The sequence below is a fragment of the Pristis pectinata genome, chromosome 21 (genome assembly GCF_009764475.1).
Source record: "Pristis pectinata isolate sPriPec2 chromosome 21, sPriPec2.1.pri, whole genome shotgun sequence".
In the NCBI taxonomy this organism is placed as follows: domain Eukaryota; kingdom Metazoa; phylum Chordata; class Chondrichthyes; order Rhinopristiformes; family Pristidae; genus Pristis; species Pristis pectinata.
The window spans coordinates 36,039,181-36,066,302 of NC_067425.1; the positions used below are offsets into that span (position 1 = coordinate 36,039,181).

Consider the following 27,122-nt stretch of genomic DNA (forward strand, 5'->3'; position numbering starts at 1 on the left):
GTTTTTCTATATTGAGCCTCCCCACAAACCAGTTGAGTGTTGATTCTAATCACAGAACTGGAGATGGTTCATGTTTCATTCTGAGCCTGGGGGAATGCAGTGTATCGACCACGTTTTGAATGTGCTGCAAAGATCTGACTTGAGTTAAAAGGAAGCTGCTGTGCAAGATCAAGAAGAAGTGAGCCCATCTCAATTCTGTGCAACTCTATAGCCCAAACCTTCCAACCTGGCACCAAACGGGAAGTCTCCCTCAAGCAGCGCAGAGTTAAAATGGAATACAGAATTGTCACTTTTTCCACAGACCAGAAGTGGATGCAGGTTAAACTGTTCTGCTAGATTCAAAACAAACAGGAAGAGCTTCTACCTTTTTTCCAGTAGCTTCCTGTCCTGGGAATAATGAGCTTGAGCAGTTTGGAAAGGGAGGTTTGATATGACATGGCTGTTTGATGAATTGAGGAGAAAGTTCTTTCAACACTGAGTACCCTTTAAGGGGAAGTACATTTTCTATGCCTTTTCAGTTTATCTTTGACCAATCTTACCCATTAATGTTAAATCCTGTTTACATTATAAATGTATACTGCTATCAGTTCCACTGTGCTTTGTTCACCTTGAAGTGTGGCCACTGGTGTACCGCAGGGAAGTGTAGTAGATAAACCAACAAATCTTGGAGGTGGTTGTGAAATGGTGCCAGGACACACAAGCTGGTAACTGCTGTTTTTGGGTCTTTTATGCCAACTCAAGATAGAAGGCAGAGTTAAGTTTAATGTGACATCCAAAAGGCAGCACATCAACAATGCAGCGTTTGTACAGTACTGCTCTCATCACAGCAGCATAACTAAATTAGTCCATGGTGCTTGCTGACAAACTTCGGGGCTGCAGAGGGTGTCTACAGATTAAAGTAAACGGCACTGTTACAATAACAAACTTGACATTAGTCTGCATTCAATGCTAGTATTGCTCCCAAGTTTACTCTTCTGGCAGCACAGATTGCTCACTGAAAGACTGTGTAAATTCTGACCACCTTTGGGAAATCCTCTGATGGTTTGGAATCTGGCTCACCAGGTAATGTCTGCTGCACTCCCAACTCATCAGCCCCAGTTCCTCGGCTCCCCTTCAACTCATCAGGCCTCTGGCTACTACACTCTTTAAACTTACCTAGCTCACTGGGAAATTCATGAGAATACTGTGTAATATTGTAATAAAAGAGTGAATTAATGTGTTAGGATATTAATAGGAATAAGGTCCAATAGTCCAGAAAATTTGCTAACCTGGCATCAAAGTCCCAAGTGCGCCAGACTACCAGTGTTCTACTATGTCTAGATTTTTTTTTTAAAAAGAGGGTTGAACATTTTTGCATTCAAATCCTTAGACTGAATGCTCTTGGGAGTATAGTGTAACTCTTTATGCAAGACTTACAGGAGAGCTAAAACTGTCACCTAATGACTAATTTGTCTAACATTGAGATCAGATCAGATAGCCTGCCAGCATTGTTCAAGAAACCACACTAAGAATACTACTTTATCTTAGAGATCACTTAAAAAAAAAATTCTCTTAACTTTCAGCACGTGTGTTAGATCAGGAATATAGATATTATTGATTGCAGATAACACCTCCGCATTCATTACTAAAAAGGGTTCACAAATCAAGATGGTCGGGGGGGGGGGTGGTGGAGAGAGAGTATTTTCCTTTTAATTCTGTTCATTTTTAAGTATGTCATTTAAATCTTTGAACCAAGGCAACTTAAGTTGGAACCTAACAAGGTTAAATCAATGACCTGTTATTTACCTCACCCCATACTTTCGTTACAACTATTGCTTCTCCCCTCCCCAAATACAGTCAAAACTTGAGATCAACTTGGTATTATTTTCTGATTTTATTGACCAACATCAGGGGGCGATTTTAAAAAAAGGACTTTCCATCTGGAGTAAATATATGTACATAATAAAAAGAAATCTTTGTTAAATTAAAGGTAGAACACAGAACACACTACAGTGCAGTGTGGCAAAGCAGTCTTCTTGTTGTACAGACTTAAATCCCTAGGAGTTTGTTCCTCGTTACTTTTGTGACAGGATCTCAGAAGACATAGGACCTATAGGATCACAGACAGGTAATCGCAAGCCTGAAAGAAAAATTATTTAACACAAACTAGCACAAGGCAGTATACAAAAGTGAATTTGAAGACATTAATCAAGTATTTTGTAATTAAAAGATAACTTATGAGATCATCATACCCTGATTTAAAGGTTACATTTAGGTTGGAGGAGGACATTTCCACTTAACAGATCTGAAAGATGTTTGAAGGAGGTATCCTGAAACACTGCTGCTTTTTGATCATTTACCCTCATACACAGTAAATAGTGGGATAAATTTCTTCCTTTCATAAATTAATGCAAAAATGAATGTACGTTCATGCACCTCACACAAGGCCTTTCCTTCCAAATCTCAGACCATCCTGCTTGGAAACATACTGTCTTTTCTCGGGACTAAGTTCTGGAACTTCCTATGCAAAGACAGCACAATGAGCACTTTAACTCCAAGGTTGGTAACAGAGGGCAGCCTGGGGACGTGCAGCCATCAAACAGCTCCAGCAACCTGGGTTTAATTTTGACCTCTGGTAGTGTCATATTTGCATGATGTCCCATAGCCCAAAGATATGCTGGTGGGTGGATTAACTGCCCACTGTAAATTACCTCTGGTGTACTTCAGTGGAAGGAGAACCAGGGGCTGCTAATGGCATGTACGAGAGTAGGTTACAGGGAATTGGAACTGATGGGATTGCCCTGGAAGATGGTACAGCCTCAACAGGCCAAATAACCACCTCCTAAATACCACCACTTGCTCAAAGACAATTAGGGATGGACAAAAACATTTCTGCCTTGCTTGCAAAACCCCTTCCCATAAATAATGTAAAACATTTCCAGGCTTTAATGCAGAGTCAACGTGGGGTATGGACCCGATAGCCTGCAGCCCACGGTCTAAAAAGGAAGAGTTTGCAGAGACAGCAATGGGTGCTTGTTGATCTGCTAGGACGTTTTCATGCTGTACCTCTGTGCTGGACGTGTTGGTTGCATTCTGGATTCTAGTGAGGTTCTAGAGGATTGGAAAACTGCAAATGTAAATTAAGGAAGGAGGGAGAGAGAGCCTGACATCTGGAATCCATTATTCAAGAGGCTGTAGCAGGACATTTAGAAAATCATAAGACAATGAACATGGTTTTACGAAAAGAGAATTGTATTTGACAAGTTTGCCGGAGTTCTTAGACGATGTAACAAACAGGACAGCTAGAGGAAAACTAGTAGATGTAGTGCACATAGATTTCTGGAAGTCATTTGGTAATGTGCCATATATAGGTTACTGCACAAGGCCGTACAACATTGGGTGTAATGTATTGGAATGGAGAAGGAATTGGTTAACTCACAGAGTCATGATAAATGGATCACTTTTGGATTGTCAATCAGTAACAGGCTGAGTGCCACAGGGACCAGTGCTGGGCCATGGCTATTTACAACTTGGTGATTTGATGAAGGCTCCAAATGTACTGGAGCAGATATTTCAAACATACATGGGTTAGCAAGTTGGGGACACAAAGGATATAGAACACAGAACAGTACAGCACAGAACAGGCGCTCCGGCCCACAATGTTGTGCCGACGGAGCTTATCCCTCCTACTTACAGAATGCCCATATCCCTCCATCTTCCTCATTCATGTGCCCGTCCAAGCCCCTCATAAACCCCCAATGAAGTTGCCTCCACCACCCTATCAGGCAACGCATTCCACACATCCACCACTCTGAGTAACAAACCCTTCACGTCTCCTCTGATCCTACCCCCCCTCCCGCCCCCCCACCTTAATGCATGCCCTCTGGTATTGGATCGCTCAATAACAAGAAAAGGATATTGCTTCTCCACCCTATCTATGCCCCTCATGATTTTATACACTCCCAACAGATCACCCCTCAGCCTCCGCCGCTCCAGAGAAAAGAGCCCAAGTTTGTCCAGCCTCTCCTGACAGCACATGCCCTCTGATCCAGGCAGCATCCTAGTAAACCTCCTCTGCACCCTCTCTAAAGCCTCGACATCATTCCTACAGTGAGGTGACCAGAATTGCACACAATACTCTAAATGCATCCCAACCGGAGTTCTATAGAGATGCATCATAACTTCTTGACTCCTGTACTCAATACCTCGATGAATGAATGCAAGCATTCCATAAGCCTTCTTAACCACCCTGTCTACCTGTGGAGCCACTTTCACTGAGCTATGGACTTGCACCCCAAGGTCTCTCTGCTCTTCAACACTGTTAAAGGTCTTGCCCTTAAGAGTGTACTGCCTCTTGACATTAGTCCTACCAAGGGGCAACACCTCACATTTATCCGGGATATATTGAAGTAATTAAATGAGCAAGCTGTTGCCATATGGAAAATAGTATGGGAAAATGTGAGATTATCCACTTGGGAAAGAGGAATAAAAAAAAAAGCAAATTTTGTGCCTACAGAATGATGCAGCACAAAGGTTTGTATAAATGAAACACAAAGTTAGCAATGCAACTAGTTGAGAGGTTAGTGTATGCTGGCCTTTACTGTAAAGAGTATAATAGAATCATAGAACAGTACAGCACAATACAGGCCCTTCAGCCCACAATATTGGGCCGACCTTTAAACCTCACCTAAGACTATCTAACCCCTTCCTCCCACATATCCCTCTATTTTAAATTCCTCCATATGCTTATCTAGTAACCTCTTGAATTTGACCAATGTACCTGCCTCCACCACCACCCCAGGCAGCGCATTCCATGCCCCAACCACTGTCTGGGTGAAAAACCTCCCTCTGACATCTCCCTTGAACTTCCCACCCATTACTTTTAAGCCATGCCCTCTTGATTTGAGCATTGGTGCCCTGGGAAAGAGGCACTGGCTGTCCACTCTATCTATTCCTCTTAATATTTTGTATACCTCTATCATGTCTCCCCTCATCCTCCTCCTCTCCAAAGAGTAAAGCCCGAGCTCTGTTAGTCTCTCCTCATAATCCATACTCTCCAAACCGGGCAGCATCCTGGTAAATCTCCTCTGCACCCTTTCCAACGCTTCCACATCCTTCCTATAATGAGGTGACCAGAACTGGACACAGTACTCCAGGTGTGGTCTAACCAGAGTTTTGTAGAGCTGCATCATTACCTCACGGCTCTTAAACTCAATCCCACGATTTATGAAAGCTAACATCCCATAAACTTTCTTAACTACCCTATTCACCTGTGAGGCAACTTTCAGTATGGAGTATTAAAGTAGGGAAGCTTCGATGGCAAGACCTGGCATCCAGTGTACAGTTTTGGTCTTCATATTTGAGAAACGATGTGCTTACATCAACAGCAGTTCAGAGAAGGTTCAATGGTTTGATTTCTGTGATGAATGTATTGACATGTGAAGAAAGACTGGGCCTATACTCAGTTGAGTTTAGAAAAATGAGAAGTAATCTTATGGAGTCGTAAAAGATTGGGGGGAGGGAGGGGGGAAGTTGGCAGTATGGACACTGAGGAAGTTTCCTCTCACAGGAGTGTTGAGAACTATCTTCAGATTAAGGGCTACCACAATTCTGATGTAGATGAGGAGCAATTTCTTCTGAGGATTGCGACTCTTTGGAGAGCTGTGGAGGTAGAATCAATGAATACATTCTAGACGGAGATTGACATTCATTTAATTTCCATGGAGTCAAGGGCATGGGGAAACTAGGAAAGAGGAGTGGAGGCCAAGTTTGAATGGCAGAGCAGGCTCCAAGGCCAATCAGCCCACTCCCACTCCTGTTACAGCCGCAGCACATCGCCAATAATGCAGAAAAGGAAATGAGTGATCTACAAGGGATCAAAACAGAGGGTCCAAGGCTGGCGGAGGTTACAGTGATGGACAGGGGCAAGTCATTGATGTTCAGAACATGAAGATAAGCCTTTTATTTTAAAATTCTCTGCTGGAACAGGAGTCGAGGTTGGCAAGCACGAGGCAGAAGGGTGATAATTGGATGAGCTTAAATTTGGATGACGGGAGATCAGCCAGGGGAGGGCGGGAATAATGGCGTGTGAGGTCACAAGTACACGCACTAAAGCTGCAGCAGCAGGTCAGTTGAAACGGGAGAGGCAGTTTTGATGGTTGAGCAAATATGGTCAAAAGTTTCTCTTCCTGCTCTAACCTGACAGAGGGAGAGATTCCATGGATGAGGAACAGAATTTGCAGCAGGAACTGAAGACAATTGCTCAGTTTTCCAGGATTCAATCAAAGGAAATTACCAGGTAGACAGGGCTGAGCACTGATGAAGCAGCCTGACGGCAGAGGCAGTGCACAGGTTGAAAGAGCTGGTCAGGAGACATGCAGAGCCCAACCTGGGTTTGGATGACATCACCAAGAGGAATACGTTGAGAAGAAACAGAAGGGGTACTCGCACGGGTGGGAAGAGAAGCCACCAAAATGTGTAACAGTAAGGACAGATACACGCTCAAGTTGGTGAATCTGCGCCTATGCGATAGCACTAGCAGGCACTTTAATAAGTTCAATGATGTAAGAGTACAGGGTAAAGCCCTATCTTGTGTCAAACAATGAAATGCTAATACAACTTTTAATGGTGCAGTAAATAATCACACTCACCTGACAGCTCATTAGAAGCATAGCTTCTGCTTCTGTACCATATACAACAGAGAAGACTGGACGACACGTACATAAACTGCTGTGTTCAGTGACGTTGTGTTCCAGAAGAGCTCGAATTTGCTGTACTGTCATCCCCTTTAAGCAAACAGATGGAATTATGAAGCACCTCAATAAACTAAAGTTACGCTGGGTTCACACAAAACGGTTACCGGTAGCTGGAGGTCCCTGCCCATAAACACTAGACAATGTCCACCTGGGGCCTGGGTATTCTGTCTCATTCAAGAGTTTTCACGATTCACTGACTGAGCCCACACGTTGCAAGGCATGGGTAACAGGAGGAGTTGGATTGCTAAGTGCCTATTAAAACCTGTATCTCATGTGTGCCATGCAATGGAAATGTCCAACGAGAGTCCAAACATTTCCCCATGGACATTCAACAAACACTGTTTGTTGCCCCCCCCCCCCGCCTTTCTTGACATACAGCAGACCAAGTGGTAAAAGTAGGGAGTTCCAAGATTTTGAACAATCAGAATCAGGAGAGAAGAGACTGCAGATACTGGAACCTGGAAACAAAAACAGAACACTGGATGAACTCAACAGGTCAAGCAGCATCCGTGGAGGCCAAGGGTAAACGTTAACATTTCGGGTTGACATCCTGCATCCAGCAGAAATTACAGAGAGAGAGAACAGCGAGAGAGATTCACGGAAGTCCCGTCATAGGGAGGAGAAAAATGCCTTCAAAGTTGGCATGCCTTGAAGAGAATTCAGTGTGGAGCAGCAATATGAAAACAAAAGAAACCGCAGATGCTGGAATCTGGAACTAAAGAAGAACTCTGGAAGAACTGGAAGACAGTCAAGCACCATCTGTGGAAGCAACAGGCGTGCGTTGATGCGCTGGGTTGAACCCTGAATCAGTAGGTCACTCACAGGGCGACACCAACCTGCACGACTGGACTTTTACAGTTCCGTTTGCTTTACTAGATGTTTCGGTGTGTGTGTGTAAAGGCTTCCCTCTTTATCTGTCGTAATATTGGGGCAGCAACCAGGATCACTTAAAAACTCTATAAATAAGTACCGGAAGCTGAATTCACTCAAGGAACAAAGGCACAAATTTCCGGACATAAAGTGTTTTTCTTAGAGGTCAAGTAGCTACTGTGTTTTAACCCTTACTGGATACAAGTGCAGTAAGCTCGTCCATCTTCATGAAGGAAAGAAACCAAATTTAGATTGGTCTGTGCAAGAAGCTTACCTGGGTATTAATGCACATCCCACATGAGCAAGTTATAAAGTCACTGCTAACACTCAGGTAATTCCTACAAAAGAAACATCGCTTTGGTTAGATTATAGAGTATGGTTAACATACTGGATCTACAGTACTGCCAAAATATGATCTACTACCTTAGTAAAGGTAGTAGATGGCCCAAAGTTGGGGGGCCATCCTCCCCTAACTTTGCGATATAGTTCTAAAATTAAACCGGAACTCTATTCATGAATGACCGTCTTAAAGTGCACTAACCAGGCCCAGCTCCTCTCGGATCAACTGCAGGAACGTGTTGCACGACTAACCGTTCCCCTCTTTTGCAATTACGTCACAGCAGAAGTTGCTGTGTGAACTTTTGCCTGTTCCAAAAACCAAAACAAAACACTCCCCAGGACATATCATTTAAGCAAATACTCATTAACCTCCATTAGAACAATTCTATTTACACGCAAGCAAGGAAGCCAAAAGAAAGACACAGATTAAGTGACCATATCCGCTTAGAGTACACACTTAAGGTTTAAAAAGAATTATAGTCCAATCTGGGCTCACCAGGATATTACAACATGGTGCTTTAACAACATAGTTTCTTATCCCACACCGGGGATCTGTCACACCACTACAAGCTGGCCAATGAAAGCACAGGAACTGAAGTCTTGGTGCAAAGCCTGCAATGTTTATTCCAGATCAAGGAACACCTGGACAAAGAACTAACAAATTTGGAGGCAATTATCCCAAGGAAAGAATCAGAAGCAAGTGCTCACATCTCATTCAGGATAATTACACTACCGACTGGATTGGTAACGCAGTGAATGAGCTCAAATCCAGCCACGGCAATCTGACGATATACAAATATTCAGCAACCCAAAGCCAGTTTATACGACTTCTGCTTTGTTAGAGGGATGTATACCTGGAGCTACTGTACATCCCTGCTGCTTAAATCCATACTTTCAGTTTAAGCTGTTGTTGAGTGAAGGATTATTTATTTTCTTAAATCAAAAATGATGTGACATATCTTCTAAAGTACATACTGACTGTAAATTGCTTCGGAGCACAGAGGTTCCCTTTGATGCAAGTCTTCCCATAAACAATGGGCGTCAAAATGGTAGCTGTTAAGAAAGGGCATGCTAACGAAGTACAGTCTTCACTCAATACTTACCCAAAGGATGATAGGTGGGAATCGCTGGATACTGAACAGATGCCAGAAAGCTGGGACATTTTCCTTCCAATGTAAACCAGTAATGCCAATGGTTTGCCTAATTATACGGAGACCCAAAATCAAAACTACTACCTCCCCAGTCTATTGAGTCAAAATTATTTCCGGATATTTAATTGAATCACGTTCCACAATTTATTAAACCCAGAGCCGACTATGCATTGGTTGTGACAGTTCCCATTTGAGGACTGTTCGGGTGCCTCCCTTCAACACGTCAGTCAAACTGTTAAAGTTAGAACAGAAATAAGTCTTTCAATCTCTCAAGCCTGCCCCCATAATTCAATTAGAAGATGGTTGAACAGTGTCACATCCGCATCTACTAGCCCTGCTTTTATGACCATTAAAACACTTACATAATGAAAGTTTACCCATCTCGGTTTTAGACTATTACATTGAATTGCTGACTGAGGGAGTGACTGCCAGATTTCCACCATCCTTTGTGAAGTAGTGCTTTCTGAGGCTCCTTAAAACAGTCTGGCTCTAACTTTAAAGTCATTTTCTTTGATCCTCGAACTCTTCAATTAGACCACTTCTATCTTCTACACGTAAAGGAATGCAAACCTAGTCTAGGCAACCAGATTTTAACCCCAGTATCATCTGTTGTGCCCTCTCCAAAACTAGTCTGTCCTCCTGAGATGCAAAGCCCAAAGCTGAATGCACCTTTCTAAAAGGAGCTAACCAGAGATTTTAAGCAAATAAAACTCCAGGAAATCATCCACAAATACAATTCACAGCCTATTTCCAGTATACTCACCTGTTACAGACAGGACATACAAGCCTGTCAGTGTCATTAAATCCTTCATAATGGCATTCAAGCAAGCATCATCAAAACGCAAGCTGGCCTCGTACTCCTCTATGATGGCCTGTTCTACGAAGAGGGAAAAAAAAATCACTACTAGAATCACAAACGCTATTTTACGCAAACCCTCTCAAAACAAAAATCTTTTAGAAGCTCCTTATGGTTTATTCTAATTCAAAAATTTTTTTACAACAAAGCAGCGATTCTATTTTCTTCTACATTTTTGTTAATTCTACCATTAATTGTTTGCACAACCATTATCCCACCAACATAGTACAAACTTCTTCATATTCCTCTGCTGTTGTCATTCCAGTTTCATTTGAATTCCCCATGTTTCATTTTATTCTGTGCTTAACTCTGTTCGTAATTTAAAGGATGAAAACACGGTAGATTAATTCCAACTTGAATAAACTTGCCACGGGTGAGAATGAATTTATTTCCATTTTGCTCGCAGGTACGGGGGAAAGAGAGAGCTGTTCCGTTGGGATGGGCTTCACCTGAATTGTTCCAGGACCAGTATCCCGTTAAATTGCATAAATGGGGCTTTAAAATGAATAGGAAGGATGGGGTCCAAGAACAGCTTGTTAATAAATCAAGAGGAAATGAGGGAACAGTGGCACAGGAAAGTGGGGGGGGGGGCGGAATTGACAAGCAAAATGTGATAGAAAATGGAGCAGAAAATACAAAATGCATGCATCACAGAGCAACTCGAGATAGTAAAAGCAACAAGAAAATCAAAGCTTAGCAGTCTTTATTTGAATGTAATAAAATAGCTGAGCTGACAGCATGGACAGTAACATACGATGTAACAGCTATTACAGACATGGTTGCAGGGTGGACCAGGACTGGGCACTCAATATTCCAGGTTGTAAAGAGTTCCAAAAGAACAGGTCTAAAGGGAAAGGAGTTAATCAAGTATCAGAGTAGGGTTGACTTGTGATATAGACACAGTGGATAATTAATGTAGTATCAGTTTGGGTCAAAATCATGACTAGCCAAGGAAAGATGATGTGGTGGACACTGAAGGCCCCCAAAACGAGACCTCTGATAGGGCAAAAAAAACAATGGGGAAATATCCAGGCACATTAGTCAACACCACATTGCATGCAGAATTGCCAGTCTTCTATGAAACAGATTTAGTGGTACGGTTTATATAAAGCAGGCCACCTTCATTGAGGAGTTCCTGTTCATTTCCTCAAACTCTGCCAATTCACTTATATTTTCCAGTGTATTCAGCACCTGATATCAAACAAGGAAAAGGAAAAACATTCAAGAAAAAATGTAAAAAAAAACAAGGTGGCACCATAAAAGTTAAAACCAAGCCAGTTCATTTCTTGATGCAAAGGACTAAGAAAATTCACTGCACAAGAAGGTAATGAATGCATATCAATTAAGGAATTTAAGATAAAACATAGTTATATAAAAGAAATGAGGGCAGAGAATTGACATAAAAAGGCTAATTAAATTATTGCAGTTTCCTCTATGGTTCTCTGTGTTACCATGTGCCTAAAAGGTTTAGAACTATAAAACATTGAATTCTCTTAGTTTACATTCCCATAATCTGTAATTGTATAGGTATAATATTCAATATGCATTTCAAACATTGCAGGAAATTGTAATTACGTTTTGACAGGTTTACACAGGAGTGTGTAGGCAGCAAGGTTTTGAAATACATCGTAAGCATTACTTTTTCTAAACACATTTCAAGTTGTTAATAGTCTCTCTTTCAAGAGAAAAAAAGTTTATTGTCATTAATATAAAGTGGGACTAGAGCTGGTTTAAGGTTTATTAAACTTGACAGTTATTAACTACAACTACAGAATCAAAAAAGATCATTCAGCTGATTCCACTGGCCTGTACAATCATCTCGATAACACAGGCAATGGATCTGCATTCCAATAATCCCAAGGTATTGTAATTATTACATACAGCCACAAATTTAAATGGGGGACGGTGACACAGTGGGAAAAGCCGCTGGCATCACATTGCCAGAAACCTTTGACCAACATCAGAGTTGTGGGGTGTGAAATTTTGCGGGAAGCAGCTTCTGGTTCCTCTCACGTTCCAAATACGTGCCAGTTGGTAGGTTAATTGGACGCTGTAAAACTGCTCCTAGTGTTAGGACATGGTAGAAACCTGGGGAGTTGATGAAGATATAGGGAAATAAAAAAAGGGGATTAAAGTATGACTAGTGTAAATAGGTGGTCAATGGTCAGCACTGACTCAGTGGGCAAAGGCCTACGTCTGTACTGTATTTTTCTACGACGCTATAATCTGCTCCTATGTTTATCTGAGAGTCACTCCACTCAAACAGTCCTGCATGAAGTAATTGTTCAAATAATCAAAGCCAAAAAACTGTAGATGCTGGAAATCTGAAAGACAGACAAGGGTAGAGACAGTTATTAGGTACAGGCAGCATCTGAGTCACAGCATCATTTGGCAAGGAAACAGGCTCATCGGCCCACTGAGTCCTCCTCAACCGCTAAACACCCATTTACATCAATCCCGTAATAGTCCCATTTTATTCACCCTGCATTCCTGTCAAGTCTCCCCAGATTCTACCATTCACCCACACACTAGGGGCAATGTACAGTGGCCAATACACTTCTGTGGGACATGGGATAAACCGCAGCATCCGGGGGAAACCCACACAATCACAGGGAGAATGAGCAAACTCCACTCAGACAGCACCCGAGGTCAGGAATGAACCCTGGTCACTGGAGCTGAGGCAGCAGGTCTGCACCACCTTGTCACCTGGTGCATCTGTGGAAAGAGAAGCAGAGTTTGTTGACCTTTCATCAGAACAATCTTCTTTCCAGGGGCCAAGATTTTGGAACACATTGCTTAATCAGATGAAAAGTCAAAAAACTGCAGAAGCTGGAACTCTGGCCTCACCCTGTGCCAGATGTTCCCTTTGTCCAACACGAGATGCCGGATGAATTCAGCAGGTCAGGCAGCATAAAGCCAATTATTATACAAGCTATCTCCCCTCTATCTTTCAGTTCAGATGAGGGGTCCTGACCCAAAACGTTGACAATCCCTTTTCCTCCGTAAATACTGCCAGCTCATTCCCTTTGTCCAATCCATCCTTTCCCACCTTCTCTACAACTTAAAACTAATGTGTTTTCTCTCTTTCCCAATTCTGACAAAGGGTCATCAACTTGAAACGTAAATCTGCTTCTCTTTCTACAGATGCTGCTTGACCTGCTAAGCATTTCCAGCATTTTATCTGCCCAAGGTGATGGGTGCAGAATCAATTAAGACATTTCTGTCAAAAAAAATGATAAAAGCAAGAGAAGCAAGAGCAGAGAACTGATGTTAAAAGGATAACAATCTGACAAGCATAATAAAATCACATGCTCAATAATGGGAAGGTTTACAAAACATTGCTACATATTATTTACACAATTCCAGTTTAAGGAGAACTCTAAACTGCTATAATCCAACACCATTGTTCCTAATCTGCTCATCAGAACATTCACTATTACTGCTGTTCAAAATACACTGGGGGCGATTGTCCATCAAGGTCTGCACGGATCTTTCAGATGTACCTGTAACTGGGCTATTTTTCAACAAACACTGCAGCACAGCTTTCCACTCATTACAGCAACAGTGAAGGGAGAACTGTGACACAAGAAATTCTGCAGATGCTGTAATCTGGAACAACACACAAAAAGTGCTGGAGGAACTCAGCAGGTCAGGCAGCATCCACAGAGGGAGATAACAGTTGATGTTTTAGGCCGAGACCTTCATCAGGACTGGAAAGGAAGAGGGCAGAAGCCAGAATAAAAATGGTGGGGGAAGGGGAAGGAGCACACGCAGGCAGATGATAGGCGAGTCCAGGTGAGAGTTTGGAAGGGGGGGGGGGGGGAGCTATAATAAACTGAGAGATGATAGGTAGAAGAGGCAAAGGGCTGAAGAAGGAATGCAGTGGACCATGGCAATCAAGGATGAAGGAGAGAGGAGATGGGCCAGGTCATCAAGGCGGGTAAGGAAGCCACAGGAATAAGGGAAGACAAAGGAAAGGGGGTGGGGGAGATGGAAAAGAGGGGGGGGGGTTTACCAGAAGTTAGAGAAATCAATGTTGAGGCCATCAGTCATAGACTCTCAAGGCAGAATATTGAAGTGTTGTTCCTCCAACTTGCATCTGGCCTCAACGTGGCAGTAGAGGAGGCCGTGGATAGAGACATGTCAGTGTGGGAGTGGGATGTGGAATTGAAGTGGGTGGCCACTGGGAGGTCCTGGCTGCTGTGGTGGATGGAGCGAAGGTGCTCGAAGAAGCAGTCACCCAATCTGGCGTCGGGTCTCACCGACTTACAGGAGGCCACACCGGACGCAATAAATGACACCATTGGACTCTCAGGTGAAAGCGCTGCCTCACCTGGAAGGATTGTCTGGGACCCTGAATGGTGGTGAGGGAGGAGGTGTAGGGACAGCTGTAATTACTTAGTGCGGTTGCAGGTATAAGTGCCGGGGGGTTATCAGTGGGGAGGTGCTGTCTCTGAACCCTGCTGTGTGGCTCAGGACTTGAAGAGTCAGGGCAGAGGAATATTTGGTCTGTAAACACATCAAAGCAGTAACAAACTGAATAAAAGATTGTTATCAAAAGGTCAAACTGGTACTCAAGATATTCCATCTAGGTAAAAGTCATATCGATACAAATTCATTAATACACATCTAGACTTCCTCATTCCTTACAAACTAAAATATTTGCTACAGGACAGATGCATTCATTGCTGATTACTAAAAGAGAAAGACTTGAAACACACTGTGCAAATATTTCTGTACATTTAATTTGTTCTGTTCTATTTTTGCTCTCATTTCAGTGTGGCTCAGGACTTGCAGACTCCGAGGGCAGAGGCCCTATAATGTGTGAGTATGGTTATGTTCATATTTGTACAATCATTTCAAAACCAATAAAATATGATTGAATCATTCCAATAGTTTTTAAATGACAAACCTCTGTCAAACTCCCCTTCCTTCCACAGTGATGGTAAACGTGTGTCCAGTGCTTTCAAAGCTATCCATTCTTCTTCCATCACTTCTTGTACAAGGAAGGGCTCTCTGAGGTTACAGTCTGGATCATTTCCCATGTGCCTATACCTTTCCAACAGCTTTGCTCGGCTGTTCTTCAGTCGCGCAACACATCTCTATCGAAGGAGAATGTGGGATAAATAAAATCAATGTGCATCATAATGCTTCATGTTGCAAAACAACCACAATCATAAGTAACATCTGAAAACCAAAAAAAATTACACCTACAAATTTGCTGCAGAGGTCGGGAAAAGGACTGCTATTGTTTTAAATCTGGTCACTTTTGGAGCTTGAGGATGGACCCGAGCAATACCCATGGCTGGATGCGAGAACTCAGTTATATTAATCTCATTTTCCAGCCCTCACTCCAGCACCTTGTAGAGTTGTTACAGCACAGGAGGTAGCAAATTGGCCCAGACTGGTTCTCTGCCAGAGTTAACTCACTAGTCCTTGCCACTGCTTCGTACCTTGCAAATTTTTCCTCAACATTTATCCATTTCAATCTTCTAGGTCATAATGTAAACTGCTTCCATTGCATCCGAATGCAGACCATTCCAGATCCAACTACACACTACAATAAAAAATGTTTTTCCTCATGTCACTCTTAACTCACTTCCTCTTTTATGCCCATGACCTCTTGTCCTCACCCCGCCATCTTTCCATGACCTCTAGTCCTCAACCCCTCCATCTCTCCTCAGCATTCTTTTTTCTAACAAAAAACAGTCCTAATCTCTCAAATGCCTGATGAGGCCAACCCCAGAACCTTTGGCTAAAAAAAATTCCTCAAATTCCCTCCAAATATTCCACCACTTAACTTAAAACTGCATCCCTTAGTCACTGAATCTCTTTGATAAGGGAAATAGATCCTTCCTGTTAACCTTCATAATTTTATGCAGCTCATTTATGTTTCCCCTCAACCCCCTTTGCTCAAAGAAAACACCCCCAGTCTATTCAGTATTTCCTCAAACCCAAGTTCTCCAGCCTAGGAGCATAAATCTCCTGTGGCAACTTCACTGGTGCAATCACATGCTTTCCGTAGTGTGGCTACTGGATGTGTGGTTTAAACTACTGTTTTACATAGTTCTAGTATGTTGTATCTGCCCTTGTATTCTACACCTTGGAGATAAAGGCATGCACGTTGTTTGACTTCCTTAACTACCTTATGTAGCTGCATTGCAACACAGAGTAATTTGTGGGGTTGCACTGATGCCTCTGTTCCACTAAACATCCTGATATCTTACTGGCTCTCATGGTGTTTCCTTGCCTTCTTCATCCTCCCCAACTGCATTACCCCAGCTGACAGCATTTAATAAGCTTCTTGATGATCACTTAAACCACCAAGGCAGAAAAGGCTACAAGCAAGTTCTGGAAGATGGATGAATATGGATGTGGTGCCCACTGGTTGGCGTGGACGTGTGGGTCCAATGGCCTGTTTCCAAAAGTATGACTATTCTCCGGTTTGAATTCCATTTGCCACTTTCTTGCCCAGCTAACCAATCCATAGTTATCTTCCTGCATCCTTCAACCTGCTCCCTCACTTTCAACCATATTGCCTAATTTTGGTAACAACTGCAAACATTCTCACCAACATCCTATCCATACAATCATAGAAACGTACAGGACAGACAGAGGCACTTCTGGCCTACCTCATTCATTCCAACCATAGAACCATACAGCACAAAACAGGCCCTTCGCCCACCATGTTGTGCCGTCCATCAGAACACCCTCACACTACCTAACCCCTCCTCCCGCATATCCCTCTATCTCACATTCCTCCATATGCCTATCCAACAAGCTCTTGAACCTGTTCGATGTATCTGCCTCCACCCACCACCCAGGCAGTGCATTCCATGCACCAACCACTCTTTGGGTGAAAAACCTCCCTCTGACATCTCCCCTGAACCTCACACCCATAACCTTAAAGCCATGACCTCTCGTCTTGAGCATTGGTGCCCTGGGAAGGAGGCGCTGACTGTCTACTCTATCTATTCCTCTCAATATTTTATATACCTCTATCATGTCTCCTCTCATCCTCCTCCTTTCCATTGAATAAAGCCCTAGCACCTTAAGCCTCTCCTCATATTCAATACTCTCCAATCCAGGCAGCATCCTGCACCCTCTCCAATGCCTCCACATCCTTCCTATAATGAGGCGACCAGAACTGAACACAGTACTCTAAGTGTGGCCTAACTAGAGTTTTGTAAAGCTGCATCATCACCTCGTGGCTCTTAAACTCAATCCCGCGACTTATGAAAGCCAACATCCCATTGGCCTTCTTAACTGCTCTTTCCACCTGTGAGGCAACTTTCAATGAACTGTGAATATGAACCCCCAGATCCCTCTGCTCCTCCACACTGCCAAGTACCTTGCCATTTACCCTGTACTCTGCCCTGGAGTTTGTCCTTCCAAAGTGTACCACCTCACACTTCTCCGGATTGAACTCCATCTGCCACTTGTCAGCTCAGCCTGCATCCCTCTATGCCTTTCCAATCCAAGTACCCTTCCAAACACCTTTCAAACATTTTATTTGTATCCGACTCCACTGCCTCCTCTGGCAGCTTGTTCCATTCACCACCATGTGAAAACTTGCTCTTATGTCCCCCTTAAATCTTTCCACTCTCACCTTAAACCTGTGCCCTCTAATTTTAGACACCCCTACCCAGGGAAAAAGACTGCAACCATCCACCTCATGATTTTATGAATCTTCTACAATGTCACCCCTCAGCCTCCTACACTCCAGGGGAAACAAGCTCCAGGCTATTCACTCTCTCCTTATAACTGAAGCCCTCCAGTCCCAGTAACATCCTGGTGAATCTATTCTACATTCTGTCCATTGCTACCACACCCTTCCTGTAGTGTGGTGACCAGTGCTGTACACAGCACTTCAAGTGCCATCTAACCAACATTTTGTATAACTGCAACACATCCCAACTGCTACACTCAATGCCACAAGCCAATGCCTTCTTCACTACCCTATCCATCCGTGTCACCACTTTTAGGAAGCTATGGACTTGCACCCAGGTCTCTCAGTGCTTAAAAGGTCCCAGCCATATACACTAGATGCCCTACCAGAATCTGACCTCCCAAAGCCCAGAGTCTCACACTGGTCTGGATTAGATTATTGCGCTGCACTCTCTCTGTAGCTGTGACACTTTACTCTGTACTGTTATTGTTTTTACCTGCACTACATCAATGCACTCTGTACTAACTCAATGTAACTGCACTGTGTATTGACCTGTACGATCGGTTTGCAAGACAAGTTTTTCACTGTACCTCGGTACAAGTGACAATAATAAACCAATATGCACCGAGGACCAGAGCTGTACTTAGTTAGATACTCAAGTATCGAGGCGCCGAGTTTCTCCGAGCTTGGAGCAGCAGCAACCCGAGAACTGCGGGGAATCGCCCCACCCCAAGAAGGAAGGAAGCACACCAGGGGTCCGGGGCTGACGGCGGCCCGGGAGGCCGGTGGGGGTGGGGGTGTGGGGGGGGGGGTGGGCCGGGGTGGGGGTGCTGGCGGCGGCCCGGGGGCCTGCGGGGAGGGGGGCTGGCGGCGGCCCGGGGGTCCGGTGGGGGTGTGGGGGGGGTGGGCCGGGGGTCCGGTGGGGGTGGGTGGGCCGGGGGTGTTGGGGGGGGGGGTCCGGTGGGGGTGTGGGTGGGGGGGGGTCCGGTGGGGGTGTGGGTGGGGGGGGGGTCCGGTGGGGGTGTGGGTGGGGGGGCGTCGGGCCGGGGGTATTGGGGGGGGGTCCGGTGGGGGTGTGGGGGGGGGCTGGGGGTCCGGGGGGAGGGGTGCTGGCGGCGGCCCGGGGGTCCGGTGGAGGTGTGGGGGGGGGGGTGCTGGCGGCGGCCCAGGGGTCCGGTGGGGGTGTGGGTGGGGGGGGCCGGGCCGGGGGTGTTGGGGGGGGGGTCCGGTGGGGGTGTGGGGGGGTCCGGGGGCCTGGGGGAGGGGTGCTGGCGGCGGCCCGGGGGCCGGGGGTCCGGGGCCCTCCGCCGGTACAGCCCCCGGTCCCCGCTCCCGTCGTCACCCATTCGCCGCGCCGGGACGCAGCGTTCAGTCCCCGGGTCCGCTCACCTGCCTGTACGCCTCCTTCCACGGGGCAGCGCGGCCTTTGTACAGAGCTCTGTGGCCGGACGGCGGCTCCATCCTCCCGCTCCCGCTCCCGCTCCCGCCAGCCCGGTCCGGCCCGGCCCGGCCGGGAACGTCGCCGGTTGTCCAGCCGACGCCCGCCGCACACGCGCACAACCGCCTTGCCTCGCGTGAAACGCGCATGCCCGCCACCGGGCGGGCCATTGGCTCCGGCTATAGTGACGTGGTCGGCGGGCGGGCGGGCCGGCCGGCCGGGAAGATGGCGGATGTGTGCGAGCGCTGGTGGGCCGAGCTGCTGCGGCACCCGCTGTTGGGGCAGCTGAGGGAGGGCGGCCGGCGGCTCAACGAGCCCGCCAAGAACCTCCTCTTCTGCCTGGACAGCGACATCTTCTTCTGGGATGGGGCCAAGAGCGTGTTTCATACCACCAACCTCAAGAGCCTGAACTCCGGGGTCGTCTCACACCAGGTACTGGCGGTGGGGGTGGGATGGGGGGGATTTGGGGGGTGGGTGGGTGGAAAGGGCTGAGGGGGTGGGAGTGGGGGGGTAGGAGTAGCGGGAGGGCTGGGGGGGGTAGGAGTGGGGAGGAAGGGTTTGGGGGGGTGGGAGTGGGGTGGAGGGGGAAAGGAGAGGGGCATTGGGAGTGGAAGAGGGGTTAGGAGTGTGGTGTAGGGGAAGGGAGTGGGGATATGGAGCGAGGGTTGGGGGATGGATGAGGGAGATGTCTGAATCTCGAAAGGTCCAGCTGACCTCTGCACCCACAACCACTTGTACTGAAAACTTAGGACTGTGTCTAACCCAACCAGCACCTTGTTAAAAACACTTTTCTGATTTTAGGCTTGGAAGTTAAGATGCTACACCAGATACTGGCCGGTTTCCTGGAGAGAGAATTTTTTGGCATTTTTCTAAAAGTCCTGCAAAGCCACAAGTTGCTGAAAATCTGAAATAAAAGGAATGGAGAGGGAAGCCTTTTTGCTTCATGTCAGATCTTTCATTTGAACAGCTTTGGTCATTGCAGTATTACTGTTGAGTCAGGATAGTTGCCATTTGGCCCGTTGAGTTTCCTCTGCCATTCAATCAAGGCTGTTTTTTCTCTCAACCTTATTCTCCTGCCGTCTCCCTCTAACCCCTAATCCCCTTACCAATCAAGAATTTATCAGTCTCTGCCTCAAGTACACCCAATGATTTGGCCTCCATAGCCCTCTGTGGCAATGAATTCCTCAGATTCTCCACCCTCTGACTGAAGAAATTCCTCCTCATCTCAGTTTTAAAGCGACACCTCTTTATTCTGAGGCTGTGCCCTTGGATCCTAGACTCTCCTACTAATGGAAACATCCTCTCCACGTCCACTCTATCCAGGCCTTTCAGTATTCGGTAGGTTTCAATGAGCTCTCCTCTCATCCTTCTGAACTCCGACGAGTACAGGACGAGAGCCATCAAACACCCCTCATGCTTTCATTCCTGGTATCATTCTTGTGAACCACCTCTGGACCCTCTCCAGGGCCAGCACATCCTTCCTTAGATAAACAGCCTAAAATCGCTTTCAATATTCAAAATGCGGTCTGCCTATCGCCTTCAGCAGTACATTCTTGCTTTTATATTCTAGACCTTTTGAAATAAATGCTGACATTGCATTTGCCTCCCTTACTATCAACTCAACCTGCAATTTAACCTTAATGGAATCCTGAACTCGGACTCCCAAGTCCCTCTGCACCTCCAATTTCTGAATTCTCTCCCCATTTAGAAAATAGTCTACATCTTTATTTTTCCTACCAAAATGCATAACCCCACACTTCCCTCTGCTCTATTCCATCTACCACTTCTTTGCCCACTCTCCCAACCCGTACAGGTCCTTCTGTAGACTCCCTGCCTCTGCAATGCTACCTATCCCTCTGCCTATCTTGGTGTCTGCAAACTTGGCCACAATGCCATCAGTATGAATAACCATTGCATTCAAATCTGACGTATAGCCAATGTTTCTTTAAAGGTTTAGATTTCTTCCTGTACATTCACTTTTAATGATGTCCCTATCTCCTTTATGTTTTAATTGCTGTTGCAGAAATATGACTAGTTGATTTTTGATTAAAGAAATACATTGAATGTCCCAGTGCAAAGTGTGGTTCAATTCTTAGTAGCCAGGGTCATGTTTTCTGGAAACTATGGTCCCTTTTAGTACTTGCATAAGTGGAGACTGAGAACATTGACGTTTGTTAAATTAATCTGTGAAACCATATTACAAGATTCAGGTTGAATAGGGTTTCACATACTATTACAAGATTTCTGCCAGAACAGATGCTTCAGGTTTGCAAGGCTTGGGTAGTGGGTTCCCTTCAAATTCAAAGGGAGTGTGTTCTGGGGTTGATTCTAATCAATATACATCTACCTTAAAATCAAATAATTGTCACTCTTTAGATGGTTTTTGACAATGGAACTTGAATCATTTAGCAGTGACTAACATAAAAATATGGGTAGTTTTAACTGACCTTGCAGAAACAGATTGCAATAAATAAGCTGCCACGATTAAAGTGGCTTCCGTGGGAAAATAATAATGTCCTCCTAATACACTTTTGGATTTGGTGCTACACCTTGTGCCATTGGAGACGTCAGTTGCCAATGAATAGGCCAAGTGTCTGGTCTAATATTGAAGTATTAAGCTGATATAATTTCACTTCAGGATATTTAATTATGAAATGTTCGAAGTGTTTCTGAGTGGCACATGATTCTGCATAAAATAAGTACAGCTTTTATTACAAAATGGCATTAGTTGTTAATTTGTTCTCCTACAGACATTACTATGCATAATCCACCTTGTTTGAAGTGAATGAAGTTTTGCTTAGTCCAACGCAGCATCATGTGCTACTTATCGGAACTAAAGGTATGATGGTGCTGGAGCTGCCACAGCGATGGGGGAAAAGATCCGAGTTTGAGGGTGGAAAATCCAATATCAATTGTCTGTGAGTAACTTTTGTGACTTTGTTTTTGAAAGTGAAACTATCACAAGTAAGGCTCCCTTGTTCTAAGTTCATAAGTCTGTCAACTTATGAAACAATCATTACATTAAAAATTTTACACTACAGCATTTGAGAAATAAAATATCAAAGTAGAGATTTGTGAAGCAATATACACTTCGGACTTTAATTCATAAATATTTTCAGGACACTCATGAGTGAACTGTAGAGATGTGAACAAAATTTGGCATTACCATCTTTTCCTTTGGTTCCTAAAAGTGAATTGCATAACTTGCATGGAATCAACATTACTGTTTGAACAATAATCTAATGCACTCATCTCAAGTGGTATATGTAGCAGAATTATTTCTTCATCTCACTTTCTTTGTAAATAAAAGATGAAAATCCTAGGCTTTTAAGAGCAGTGCAAGATTTCCATGCTATGTTTGCAGTTGAACGAGATGTTGGTGAGGGCACATTTGGAGTATTGTGTTCAGTTTTGGTCACCCAGCTATAGGAAAGATGCCACTAAGCTGGAAAGAGCGCAGAAAAGATTTACAAGGATGTTGCCAGGGCTTGAGGGACTGAGTTATAGGGAGAGGTTGGACAGGCAAGGATAGAGTGTCGGAGACTGAGGAGTGATCTTGTAGAGGTATATAAAAGCATGAGGGGGCGTAGATAGGGTTTTCCAGGAGTTGAGGAATCAAGAACTAGAGGGCACAGGTTTAAGGTGAGGGGGAGAGATTTAATAGGAACCTGAGGGGTGACTTTTTCCACCCAGAGGGTGGTCAGTATATGGAACGAGCTGCCAGAGGAAGTGGTTGAGGCAGGTACATTACCAACAGTTAAAAGGCACCAGTTGGGCCGAAGGGCCTGTTTCTGTGCTGTGTGGCTCTGACAATCTTTTTAGTTAACTCAACAAAAAACAAACTTGTGAGACAGAATTTCACCCACACAAAGCCATGCTGACTATCCCTGATCAGCCCTGCCTTTCCAAATGAGCATAAACCCTCTCCCTTGGAATTTTCTCCAATAACTTCCCTGCCACTGATGTAAGGCTCACTGGCCTGTAGTTACTTGGTTTATCCCTGCTGCCCATTTCTTGCTCTGTACACAAGTGTGATTTTTAATTTTTGCCATCACACTTTTAATTGCAAGCCCTAAAATTACTTTAGATACATGTAAAATCTGTTCTCTGTTCCAGAAAAATAGGATCCTGAGAGGTTTAATATGTGGCCTGTCCTAGAAGTTTATAATAAATTCAGACTTTGAATTTCTGTATTCAGTTAAGCTGTAATTTTAAAATTGAACTTTTTCCCAGGGTTGAAATGTCCTAATACTAGAGCACATGCATTTAAGGTGAGAGGGGGTAAGTTCAAAGGAGATGTGTGGGGCAAGTTTTTTTTACACAGAGTGGTGGGTGCTTGGAATGTGCTCGCAGGGGTGGTGGTGGAGGTAGATGCGATAGAGGCATTTAAGAGGCTCTTGGATAGGCACGTGAATGCACAGAGAATGGAGGGACATGGGCCATGTGCAGGCACAAGGGATTAGTGTAATTAGGCATCATTAGCATAATTTATTCAGCACAACATTGTCAGCCAAAGGGCATGTTCCTGTGCTGTACTGTTCTGTGTTCTATATTAAATGACAAAAGGGTGCAAAATAATGCAAGCTGAAAGGGTGTTAAAAGGACAAGTAGAGATACAAATGTTTGGTGTAGAGGAGGTATAAGTGGAAAAGAAGAAATTTATCTGAAATTCCAAAGAAAACTGCTACAAATGCTGGAAATATAAAGTTTTTAATTGCGTTCATTGGTTTCCACTATGCCTACAGTTGTGAGTTGAGTTCACTGTGGTAGTAGAAGTGCACAGATTTAAACTGAGAATTTTTAAATTCTGTTTAATCTTAGTTTATTACAATAGGAAAATGCTTTGAGTGTTAAGTTGGTTCTTTTGGATTCGCAGGACAGTTCCTATAGCAGAAAGATTCTTTACAAGTTCAACATCACTGACAGTAAGACATGCTGCTTGGTACCCCAGTGAAACTGAAGAGCCTCATGTCGTCGTATTAACTTCTGATAATTCTGTGAGGTAATGCACGTTATTTGTACAATCGCTAGACAAACTAATTGATCTGAAAATAGTATTGCCACATGTTAATGCTTTGTAGCTAGGCTACTTGTGTATTAATCCACAGCCAGATGTCCATGTCAATTCACAAAGTCTAAACAAGTTTAACATAAAGCCTGTAAGAACTGTCTATTTTTTACCAATGAAATTTCCACAATGTCATTATTCTGCTATGTTTCTCCTTCCATCAGGCCATTTTGAAATTTCAGAAGAATTCTTAAATCCAATGCAGACTGGGAGCTGTCTGTCACTATTAGGGTCTTTTGTTTTTCTACTTGCAGCATTTAACTGCACCAATTTTTTCATTTAATGTGGAAATGATCTGGAGGTATAGGAGGAGGACGGAACATGTATGTTATTGAGATGCAAGGGGAAGGATTGGTCTGCATGGAACTGTCATAATTTATTGTTGTTGGATTTTAAACTGGAATATTGCTCAACTATAACATTGCAAAACAAAAACAACATGCAGATGCTGGAAATCTGAAATTAAAACAATGCTGGAATTACTCGAAGGTCAGGTAGCATCTGCGAAGAGAGAAATGGCAACAGTGCTTCAGGACGATGACCTGCCTGGTGGAAAAACATTAATTCAGTTTTCTCTCTTTGCAGGTATTGACCAACCCATTGAGTATTTCCAGCAAACTATTTTTATATTAATTACATAATTGCTGTAGCAAATATTAAGAAAGCAGCCACTGAAAATTGATGTTCTGTTACCCACTGTCAACATTTTCTCCTCATAGGTTTTATGACTTAAAACAACCTCAGACACCCATCAAGTTGTTCTGCCTTACTCAGAGTGAAGAAGAAAGTATTGTACCAACTACAAGGTAAAAATATTTGTATGGAAATTGTTTTTGACCTTTGGATGTTAGGTGAGTTCACTGTGCTGATAGGAGATTTTTTTTGCAATATGCAGGATCAGAATCTTTTTGCTCATTCCTGATTTGTTTCTGAAGGTAGCAGCGATCCACTTCATGGACCACTGCATTTGGGACCTCAAGAATAAAATTAAAACCAGGCCTGACTGAACCTACGCTGATCCTGAGGACTTGTAACGTTTATTTAGTACATGAAATTGGGCTGGGCTCTGGTTCAGGCAGGCGGTGGTCAGGCCGGGTTTTAATTGCACCAGTGACCTGCTCAGGAGTACAATGGTTCATGCAGGTGGACCATCACTTCCTCCAGGGATGCACAATAAATGCTGACCTTGCACCTTGGAAATCGAAAATTAGACCTCATGAATAGTGCAGCAGTACAATCTTTGTTTAAACCATACCATACTTTTGGGTAGCATCATGACTCTATTCAGCTGCTAATTGTAAAAATCAAAGGGCTGTCAATCACAAGTTTACAAAACATCCCAAAAGAAATTTAAATTTTTGGAGACAGCAGTCCATCCAAAGAAAATTCAGTTTTTTTTTACTGTAACAGACACAATAACAACTTGGCAACAGCACTGCCTAAAGAGATGAAAAATTGGTTGAAACCTGGGCATAGGCGAACTGGCCAAGCCTAATTCATGACGCTCTCGCTCACACACACACACACACACACACACACACACACACACACACACACACACACACCACCCTGCGCATTTTAACAGTGTACACTGGAATCGAGGTTATGATCTGGTTTGTCAGCAACGCCATTGCAGCTCCATGATAGGCTCAGACCCATTTTCACAACATTTCCACATGGGAGTCAGGGTTCATCCAGTTGTACACCATATACAGTAACTTTCTGTCATTGCTTTAATTTCAAGGCAGCAGGCTTGCAGAGTTTCACAGCATACCTCGACAAAGCTGTTTTTGGTGTTCAACCCCACCCAGAAAACTGGGTTCACGAGCACAAGAATTCAATCTGCACTTTTAAGTGGGAGTTCCGGAATTTGATTCAGTATTAATGAAGGATTATCAGTATATTTTCAGGATGATGACGTGTAACTTTGAATTGAACTTGCTTGTCCCATGTACTTGCTTTCATGTTCTCCTTGAAGAAACTCCGGCAAGTTATTGCAGTGCAGCTTGCTGAACTTGTGCTGTTGGAAGAAGATTACATAATTTAAGGTGCTAAATTGACTTACCGGTTTTTAGATGATATTGAATTTCTGGAGTATTGTTGGAACAGTGCTCACCCAGGCACACTCCTACTTTGTGCTGAAAAGGCTTGTGTGTCAAAAGACGAACTTCTGACCTGCTACTGTAGCCACAGTTTTTATATGGTTCATATTTCTAATCTCTGGTGATTTCAAAATGTTGATGGTGATTTGGCTATGGTACTATCTTTAAATTTCCATTAGGGCATATGAGCACTTCTGTTAAATTGGTCATAGTTATTCCATTCAGCTTTCTACTACTATTTCTAGACTGGAATTGCCTCCTTGATGAAGAAGTCTTCCATCTCGGCTTGTTATTAACTGTTTCTTGTGCTTTGGTTCCATTTGTTCTACAGTAGGTCATATGCAGCATCACTTGGTGAGATTGCAGTCGCATTTGATTTTGGTCCTTTAATGAGTGCCCCTAGGCATCGTTCCAAAGAGGTCTTGGTTCATCCGCTCTATATCCTATATGAAAATGGCGAGACCTTCTTAATATACTGCAATCTTACTTACAACAGGTAACTAATCTGCAAATTTACATCACTGAATGTGGCACTGGTCTGGGTACAATTGAGAAGATGAGGCTCAGAATGTGCAAGTGAATTAAAATTTTTCATTTTTAATTAAAAGTGAATTTTTTAAAAATTACTATTTATAATATTGGACTACAAGCAAATGCTTTGTTACATCTGTTCATGTTACAGATCTTCACCCTTACAAAATTCGCAAATCACCGCCCAAATATTTGAGAAACTGAATAAAATTCTGTCACAGGAATTTATGTGAGGGGGGGGAGGAGAAGTAAACTTTTTTTTTCAACTCGCATTTCTTGACACACACATTGTAGCTTTGCATACTTGTCTTGGTGAAGCAGCCAGCATAATCAAAGACCCCACCCACCCGGGACATTCCTCTTC

The 27,122-nt window shown here is 43.9% G+C and overlaps 2 protein-coding genes across 3 annotated transcripts in view; one reads left to right on the top strand and one right to left on the bottom strand.

The window, feature by feature from the left end:
* Positions 1–1,835: 1,835 nt before the first annotated feature.
* Positions 1,836–19,242, bottom strand: rpain (RPA interacting protein). 2 transcript variants are annotated; one of them, XM_052035157.1, is made up of 7 exons: positions 19,009–19,242; positions 14,863–15,052; positions 11,070–11,141; positions 9,858–9,971; positions 7,879–7,942; positions 6,630–6,764; positions 1,837–2,119 (listed from the first exon to the last, which is right to left on the bottom strand). In XM_052035157.1, the coding sequence occupies exons 1-3, from the start codon at positions 19,225–19,227 to the stop codon at positions 11,113–11,115; spliced, it is 438 nt and encodes a 145-aa protein (XP_051891117.1). In that variant the 5' UTR covers positions 19,228–19,242; the 3' UTR covers positions 1,837–2,119; positions 6,630–6,764; positions 7,879–7,942; positions 9,858–9,971; positions 11,070–11,112. The 2 variants fall into 2 exon arrangements, with proteins under 2 accessions (XP_051891118.1, XP_051891117.1); XM_052035158.1 differs by lacking the exon at positions 7,879–7,942 and having other exon boundaries at positions 1,836–2,119.
* Positions 19,205–27,122, top strand: part of nup88 (nucleoporin 88) — a 38,342-nt gene continuing 30,424 nt past the window's right edge. The window contains 6 exon segments of the mRNA XM_052035155.1: positions 19,205–19,489; positions 21,808–21,821; positions 21,823–21,975; positions 23,934–24,059; positions 24,845–24,931; positions 26,559–26,723. Coding sequence (XP_051891115.1) covers positions 19,205–19,489; positions 21,808–21,821; positions 21,823–21,975; positions 23,934–24,059; positions 24,845–24,931; positions 26,559–26,723 — 830 coding nt within the window.